Genomic DNA, 9,520 nt, shown 5'->3' with positions numbered 1-9,520 from the left:
GAAACAGGAAGGAACAATTCACAGTGACTTGGGTATTTAAATTATAGATGCTTTTTATTTATTGCCACAGTAATATACATTTTAGTATGAAAATCAAAAATAAATTTTTTTTCCCAAAGAAGCCATTAATTTCACATATTTTTTTATTCAACTTAAAAATAAATCTCAGGAAACAAACTGACCCACTAACCAACATTACATATTTTGACTTAAGCACTGGACGCAAGGAAAGCCTAAAACTTTAAAAGGTGAAGGAATGTGTGGCCTGAAATGAGTCGAAAGCGTTCAAAACTCGAAGCCACTCACAATAAGACAAACACACACACCAAGTTGACAGAATTGGTCGTAAACTATATTTCAAAGGGAATTCATTATAATCGTTAAAAATGTAGACTGCTTTATATTTGCAATTCAGTTACAAAAATATGTTCAGTACCTGACTTCAAAGTACATAAAGACACTGCGGAATTACACCAGCACTGACACGATCAGGAATGTCCAACAAGGTGGAATATAACGGAGCACTCAGAAAGCAGCCTGATTTGGGATGGGAGATGGAGAGGTCTTCGATTCTTCACCGAACTGTTTGGGCCTACTGACCTGTTCCACCTTTTTATGGTAATTGTAACTGGTGATTAACCAAACATTAATGCAGGGGCTGCCGTACAAAGTATGGGGTGCTGCTCATGAAGCTTGTCCAATTCACAGCTCTCATTAAGATGCTGATTTTTAGAGTCAAAAATGGTTGTGGACACAGCTTGCAGACTTAATTGTTTTTCTAATTAACTTGAAAGACAAAGACGTCATTGCCTACACAGATTCTATAAATCTACAGCTTCCTACTACAGCACACAACATGAGGTCATGAGGAGCGAATCTGTTCTCCTCAGCTCACTGTGATTGGTCATACATCTGAGACATAAGGCAAAGCTACATGTGCAAAATAAGCTTCTCTGTCGCTCTTGTTTCTTTTTCACTAGTAGGTGTGTGCTTACCTGCAGCAGAACACTACATCTGGCTCAGGTAAAGAAAGGGGCAAGCATAGAAGCCCTCAGATCCTACAGGCTCGTAACAGCAATCCCTGCCGTGACACAAACATCTGTGCAGCGTTGCACGCATGCTTAGAATGCCTTCTTTCGCTCATACACAGTGAATTAAAAGCATTTTATATGATTGTCACGTTTTGGCACAAATATCCTTGATCTATGGAGGAAACAAAAAAAGAATTAATCCTCTCAAAATACAGGAAGACCTCCCCATAAGAAAAAGTAAACTTCTGCCAGCTTTGATTTCAACAATGAGCATTCCCTTCTAGATAGAGCTCCATAAAATGTAATTGGCTTTAATATTTAACACTTCAATCCAGTAGAGAACAGTGCCTGGTTAGTGCGACATGAACACAGCATGACAGGCCTTCCCTTCTTCTTCATGGTAGCTATCCCTTTGACTCCCCAAGACTCTTTGAAAAAGAGTACAACACAGTGATAACATTCTCTGACAAGAACATGAACCGTGCTGAAGCAGCCTATCTAAACTGAATGTTAATAGTTAAAATACAGTCTTGTAAAAATACCTATATAAATAATCTGATGAGCCAACCCACCCAACCTCTCTCCTCATTTTCTTACATGACATGTTCAGGAGATTTTGGAGATTTTTAAATAGTCTAAGCTGAGCAACTCAGGCTGCACTGGAAATGTCCAGCTTACAGGTAATAAAGGCAAAAAGTTAATTGTATTAGTGGAAAACTGGCCACATTTCTACTGTAAAACATAAACCCCAGCACAACTCACACATCTGTGTTTTTTTAATCACATTACCTTGTAGTTTTGCTCAACTACTTAAATATGGGTATGAAATTCAGCATTAAAAGACTGATTAAAATGACCACAAGAAGATAAATTTGTGACCAATAAAACCAATTAAAAAGTGCCTCACAAGTCAAGCAGGAGCAGATAGCGTAAAGTCGGGCTGGAGGCTTAAGTGGACTGGTGAGAAATGATCAAGTGGTACTCTGCACTCACGACCAGTGTGCCAAGTACATGAGACACACAAGACAAAAGATGTTCTGATGAATGCATATAAGGCAGCCACAAAGTGGACTGCACCTCAAGTTCATCCATCTCTCTGCTATGGCTCAGTACATTCCATGGGAATGGGTGAGGGTACCATGGGCCAGGATGTCTACCACCCTGCCGTATGAGCAATGGGAAGATTACATTCTCATGCTGATCTTCTGCAAATTGCACCTTAAAATGAACACTTCAGCACATGAACTACATGCTAAATGAGCCAGAGCTCCACAAATTGCTCACTCAGGGTTTTTCTAATCTTTGCCTCTTCCACACATGAATCCCCCTGATTTCACTCTCTCAGTGGAGGCCTTCACTAGTTAGTGTGTATGACCACCCTTGCCTGACAGTCTTTCTCCTAACCATTTAGAATAAACATAAGATGAGGCTTTAATTGTTCTAATGTATAACGAAGGGGAGGTTTTAAAGTAAAACTAAGTACATGTAAAGCAGGACAAACAGAAATTACTCCATATTATTTACTCAACTTGCAAGTAATGATATGTTTCCATGGCCAATCGCAGACAATCTGAAGACTACTCAGCAGTATAACAGCGTCTGTGAAGGCAGAACATATTTTCCAGAGATGGGGGTGTAAAGCTATAAACCTCAGACTAGCCCAGTATGTGAAATTCATGAGTGCTCCATCACATGCAATAATCTCAACCCATCACCCACCTGCACATTTAAAAATATAAAGAATTTTAGACATTTACATTAAACTAGTAGCTTTTCATTTGTTTTTCACAAGCTTTTGTGGATGTGTGCATATATGACAAACTGTCACAGTCCAAAGCAGAAATGTAGTCCATGACTGTCATGGAACTTGAGAGGCAGCAGGAAGCGTCATGGATGCGCTCCAGATTTCCCAGAAGCGCTCCTGTAGGCACAGGAAATGACAACTCCAACATCCATTGATATCTAAGGGGGCAAAACAGGTAATTTGCCTGTCAAGCAGAAAGCACATTCAAACATCAGAGGAAAGGGTGGGCTGCCAACTTCCTTACCCAGTCACACTGATTTTGGGACAGTATACAGCATTATAGCATTTAATAAAAATAAAAAAGCAAGACAATTTTCAGTTTGGCCCAATTAGAAGATCAGATTTATTTCTATGAAGAAATTTTAATTTGATCATTAACTGAGATGGAAGTTTTTCAAAAATTAAAAAAATGATAACATCAGCCAAGATCACTAGGTGCTTCAATTATCATATATTTATGTGTGTCTGTGCAGAAGGTCTATGTGAAGAGCAGACCCTCTGCAAACTAGTGGCTGCCATATTGTCTCCACAGACCAGCGGTCACTAGTAGCCCTTTAAAAATTAAGGCCTATTTAATAGGGGCAGAAAAAGGAGGACAGTAACTTACAAGAAAAGGCAAAACTGTAAAGATATGCACTGACAAGTCCAGTGACACAGAGTGGAGCATAGCAGAAGTCCTACACAGAATGGAACAGCTTTCTGTACTTTGACCTGAGATGCATTCAGACAGTGCAACCTTTGGGTGAATGGTTGCTTGTGATGACACACTTCAGAATGATAACATTAATGGCACAAAACCTATATTTTGACACTTGTTGTAGGGGCAGCCCACAGACTCCACCATAGTTTTATCCTCAAAATGCTCTGGCATACCACCCCTTAACAAGCCCCCCTAGATATAAGATGTAGGGTTGTGATAGTATTTTTCTTTTGTATGTAAATGAGGAAAAAGAAATGGGAAAGTCGCTTTGTGTGTCATTTGAAGGCTGACTGTAGCTGCTTAAAGGCTGCCTGCCTCTGTTTCTTCTCCTCCGCTTGCTGCTTCTTCTCTTCTTGCTCCTGACGGATCTCGGCCTCAAACCGGTTTGACTCATTGATAGCATGGACCTGCAGAATGAGACACAGTTTGATCAGACAAAGGCAACCACAGCAGTTTTAAAACACGATCATGACAGAGGAAACTTACACTGCATGTCTGAAGAGGATATAGTGAAATGTTTATTTGTGCTATATTCTTACAGCTGCTGCCTTGTTGTTGAAATCATTACATACTGCACACATACAGCAAGAAGCTTATGCTAAGGAATATGTAAAACACTGTTCAGGCGAAAATAAACCAGCTCTCACTTCTTCATTATTATATACTTGTCCCCCTCCCCTTTACAAATGTTGCATTCTACCATTAAAACATATCCAAAGCACTAAATAAAGTTTTAATTGATACATTTATATTACTACACATGTATTTTCTTTATTCTGCTTGTAAGCAAATTTGCAAAAAAGTTGGAGCAGGTAGTTTTTCATTAGAGGTCTCCAGGTTTAGTTTCAGGACTGGAGTGTCTTCTGTGTCATGCTTTAAGGTGTCCCTGTAACTATGTGGGATTTGATCCAAGGGCACAGTTGATAACCATGCTTGTCTTAGTAATTGCTTTTTTACTGACATGTGGAACCAGGAAGAACTAGGCTAAGGCTGGTTCCCATTTAACTTCTAATACCCTTTTTCCCAGATGGCTTCAGCAATCTCCTGTTCACAGCTCTCTTGATTCCTGCTCCAACATTATGGTTCCTAATATGTTTCAGCTGGTGTCATTAGGCAGACTATAATTGTCAATTTTATTATTTGGTTTGCTTTGTCCAGTACTCAGTATTTCAGTACAATGGAGTCATTAGTTCACTGCACTGCAGTTAAGGTTCAAGTTTGGTCTGATAACTGTTCTGAGCACAACTTGGAAATCATTAGCCAAAACAAAGCCCATCAAAAGAACAAAAGGAGCTGAAATTAAATATTATCATGCACAGAATAATCATAAAAACTAAAACAAAAGCAATACACAGATTTTATTCCCCCATACAGACAAGAATGCAAATGTTAGGTGACATGGGTTTGATGGTATCAATGTAAAAGTGATGATTAAAGTTCTTTCTTGTAGTAGGAAAACATTGTAAAGTCACTGGTCTGCTTTTAGTTCCTGGTGGTTGTTATTAGTGGAAAGCTGACATAAACTGCTCCTGTACCAAACAGAACAAGTGCGCATTTGATAGACTGAAACCCCATCCAGGGACGGTACCTGGCTTTTCATTCCACTTTATACTAATCTTGATTTAGCATGAAAGAAAAAAGACAGATTAGCAAAATCGAGTTTTTCATCTCCAAAGAATGTAATTCCTCTGACATTCTACAATGTCCATCTAACAACAGCTTGTGAGTAGAGGACTGCGTCATCTTCACCAAGTCCACAGCATCCCATCATTAACCTGTTTACATTACACAAACTGTTTTGCACAGCAGAGTGTACAGCATGACTCACAAAGTGACACCAACACAGAGACTTCAGCACAGCCTGTCTAAAAAAAAAAAAGCTGACTGAGAAGATTATATCAATAGTTCATTAACCTGCAGCAGCGTGTTAGGAAATATATAGTCCAAACCACACTTCACACCTTCAGGGTTTATATGTGGTTACTCAGTTTTTTTGCTTACCTTTGCTTCAAAGAAGTTTTTAGCTCCCTTTACTCCCTCTGTGGAAACATCAATCTCAGACAGTCGGGCCAATGCATGAAGACCACTGTCTTCAGGCAGTTCACCAGCAGCTGCCTTCCGAAAAATCAACAGGAACTGTGACAAAAAGTAAAAAATAAGGCAAGACAGATGAAAAATAATGGCAGGTAGCAAAAGTTGTTTGTTTAGCACAAACAGTGGCCTACAACAAATACACACTACTTGTGTACACACTACACAGTCAGAGACTCAAGTCATTAAGGTTTCATTCACCCTGTGACACAGCTTTCAAAATGGTTTTAAGTTAGTTCATCTAAGTTATAAATTTCATTTGTTTTTATTTATCAAAAAAGTCAATAAACAATGATTGAATCTAGATGTATTGTTTTCATTGTGTTGTATTTTAAAGGGTTTGTGATTAGCATATTGTTGTGTATGATCAGATAAACATAGTTAATTGCTTTATCGTTCTTAGGTAACCTATGGTATTTTGAATTGCACTTAACTTTCCAGTTTAAGTCAGAAATAATCTACTGATTATTACATCCATCCATCCATTTTCCAACCCGCTGAATCCGAACACAGAGTCACAGGGGTCTGCTGGAGCCAATCCCAGCGAACACAGGGCACAAGGCAGGAACCAATCCCGGGCAGGGTGCCAACCAACCGCAGGACACACCCACATACCAAGCACACACTAGGCCCAATTTAGAATCACCAGTCCACCTAGCCTGCATGTCTTTAGACTGTTGGAGGAAACCGGAGCGCCCAGAGGAAACCCACGCAGACACGGGGAGAACATGTAAACTCATTGAAGTGAACCCAGGTCTCCTAACTGCGAGGCAGCAGCTCTACCACTGCGCCACCGTGCCACCCCTGATTATTACATTTCTTCTTAAATATCACTAGATATTCTTATTGATGAAAGGATGTGTGGTTTGAAGGTGTCAACTCAGAAGTACTAAAGAAGCTGTCAAGCTACTACAGTAACATAGAAGAGTAAATTTTTTGATTGGCCAAAGACATACTCAGCCAACCAATATTTTTTAACCCATTTTTTTCCACTTATGCACACACCCAGTGCAATTTTTTGGTTGGGTTGCCAGTCAACCCAGCAAGCACATGCTTTGAGATATCATACTACCTCAAGTAAAATCCATATAGACATTGGGATAACAGGTAAAGTTCAGTAAGATACCAGGTCTTGTATTCAAACCTCAGAACTCTGGTTGTGATCACTATAAAATATTTTCTCTGAAGGCAAATGTGGCCAACACATCCTTCCTACTTTATATGACAGAGTGATCATGTTGCTCAGGGAAAATAATGAAGAGAAAGGAAAAATAAAAAAGTAAGCTTAAGGTATCTTCACAAATGATTTAGTAAGCACATACTGTTTGTTTGCAGTGTCAGGGAGAATTAAAATAGCAATATACTAATAGAGTACTGTTGATCTTTCTGTATACTTTAAAACATTTTGGTTAATCATCTCTTAAAACACTGGACTTTTCAAGAGGCTGTTTTTTGAAACCAAATTTACAATATGCTTTTCAATAAACAAAAATGTTGATGTCCATCACTAACCTTGTGTTGTTTTATTTAAATGTTATTTTACTGAGCTGATGCTAGGGGGAGCTACAACACAGCATTTCACATTTGCTTTGCCTTATTTGGAATCTGTAGCAGCCAAGTCAAAAGAGATCGATATTTAAGAAAGAGGAGCAACTATAGCTGCTCATTTAAGTTTGCCTATTGGAGAGTTAGATGTGCAGCACAAACATCAAAAGGAATGCAAATTAGTAAAATATCATGTTTACCTGCTTTACTGTTCATTCTGTTTCAGTTAAATTATGTAATAAAATTTTGCATTAATTCATTCATATACAGTGGTGGCATTTTAGTAAATAAGTGATCTGCCTGGTGTAATTTAAAAGGTAGTGCTAAGATGGCTGCATTTGAGTAAATAAGTGCTCTAACTTAAATCAAGCAAGGTCAATTCAGTCTTGCGTTTTTTCCTGACATTTTGAAGAAATCTAAAAATTACTGTGGCAGATTTTATTCAATTCTGAAATAAATAGTATCAAGGAGCAGAATTTGACAAGAAATTTCATAAAAGGCTCACAGGAGCAATTTATTCTCGAAATTTTTAGAAGGGAGCACTCTAGGCTACCAATTAATTTTAACACAGCAAGTTAAACATTTCATCTTTTAAAATAACGCTGTCATGGTCAGCTCGCCCACTCCTTTACGCCTCCTGCTCACTTGCTTGCTGTTCTTTACCGATGACTTTCACAGCATGTTCTTTATCAAGCTGAATTTGGGCATAAAGCATTAAATATCTTCCTGCACACTAAATCTGATATACTGTTTTTTTCCTGAGTATTTTCTTTCCAAGACAAGTCTCTGCTCTCCTGGAATTAATTAAGTCTGTAGGAAAACAAATAGATGGCCAAAATTCTACAAATTTCTTCCATCCATCCATTTTCCAACCCATTGAATCCAAACACAGGGTCACGGGGGTCTGCTGGAGCCAATCCCAGCCAACACAGGGCGCAAGGCAGGAACCAATCCCGGGCAGGGCGCCAACCCACCGCAGGACACACACACCCACACCCATACACCAAGCATACACTAGGGACAATTTAGAATCGCCAATCCACCTAACCCTGCATGTCTTTGGACTGTGGGAGGAAACCCACACAGACACGGAGAGAACATGCAAACTCCACTAGGGGAGGACCCGGGAAGCGAACCCGGGTCTCCTAACTGTGAGGCAGCAGCACTACCACTGCGCCACCGTGCCGCCCTACAAATAGAAGAGGTACAAGAGCTAGTGACACTATAAAACCAATATAGGTATGCCTAATAGATTCATTCAGTTTCTGATTAAGTCTTTTAGTCTGACATTTTTGATCACTTCTAAAGAGCCAAATTCACTGCATTTCATAACATATTCCCACTTGGAAAGCAATACTTCAAACTAGTAACCCTGTCCTATCTGATTTATCTTATTGTTTTCTTACTTGTTCACCATATGGATGCTATACACTTTCCACTTATGTTTCACCATATAATTCATTGCTTTACTTAATTGAAATAATACGGCTCAGGAAAAAGGCAAACTGACACTTTGTAAACTTTTGTGATACAGCCAGCAATAAAAAAAGTAAACAATAGATTCAAAATGTATACTAAATATATTTTTAGAAATTAATCTAGTAAAGAACACAGTCATTTTTTTCATTTAGTATTGATTATTTTAATGTCTTATTTCTCCCCTGAATGCACACTTGCTTTCGTAGTGCCACTACTGAACAACATCAAACTCTGGGCAACAGTTTTTTGTCTACATGGTATTATTTAGCTGCTTAGACTGTTAAGAACTGCACATCTCATTTCCAATCAAAGAGGCAGCAACTGCTACTTAAACTTAAAAGAATATTTAGCAACAAGCATAAATTTAAAGGCACCTCTCTGTAGCTTAGCTTCCCATCAAAGTCCTCGTCTACTTCTTTAATCATGTTCTTCAAGCCCAAGTGTGTCTGTGGTGCTCCTAGTTTCTCCATCATCAGCTTCAGCTCCATGAGGTCAATGAATCCATCTTTCCCTGCATCATAACTGGAAGAAAAAAGAAAAAAAAGGACATCAACCTCTGTGAGACTAGGTGGATTAGGACCAGGTTAGAATAAGATGCACAAGTACTGTAGTCATGACAACAAAGCCTAAGGGTATTTGTATTTAGCAATTCTCAGTTCTTATTTTGGAGTAAGACTTAAGTAAAGCATTTCCTGATTTTATTTTTTTTGATTCTTGAATTTCTTTGAACATTAAATACATGTAGCCACCACCACTACGGTTTTTTCAATTGAAACAAGTAATAACAAAAAGCATACACTGGGGCAAGGAAAAGAATGAAGGCTTGTGAAGGGGATCTCCTAAGACAAAAAAAGGGAAAAAACCTTTACA

At 38.7% G+C, this 9,520-nt stretch overlaps 1 protein-coding gene across 1 annotated transcript in view; it reads right to left on the bottom strand.

Annotated features, from left to right (window-relative positions):
- Positions 1 to 28: 28 nt before the first annotated feature.
- Positions 29 to 9,520, bottom strand: part of efhd2 (EF-hand domain family, member D2) — a 52,247-nt gene continuing 42,755 nt past the window's right edge. Inside the window, exons 2-4 of the mRNA XM_039755660.1 lie at positions 9,025 to 9,172; positions 5,537 to 5,671; positions 29 to 3,942 (exon numbers count right to left, since the gene is read on the bottom strand). Coding sequence (XP_039611594.1) covers positions 3,811 to 3,942; positions 5,537 to 5,671; positions 9,025 to 9,172 — 415 coding nt within the window. The 3' untranslated portion in view covers positions 29 to 3,810. The remainder of the gene's footprint in view (positions 3,943 to 5,536; positions 5,672 to 9,024; positions 9,173 to 9,520) is intronic.

The sequence above is a fragment of the Polypterus senegalus genome, chromosome 6 (assembly GCF_016835505.1).
Source record: "Polypterus senegalus isolate Bchr_013 chromosome 6, ASM1683550v1, whole genome shotgun sequence".
In the NCBI taxonomy this organism is placed as follows: domain Eukaryota; kingdom Metazoa; phylum Chordata; class Cladistia; order Polypteriformes; family Polypteridae; genus Polypterus; species Polypterus senegalus.
Note: the sequence above shows the minus strand (reverse complement) of the source record. Positions and strands in the feature narration are given on the sequence as shown.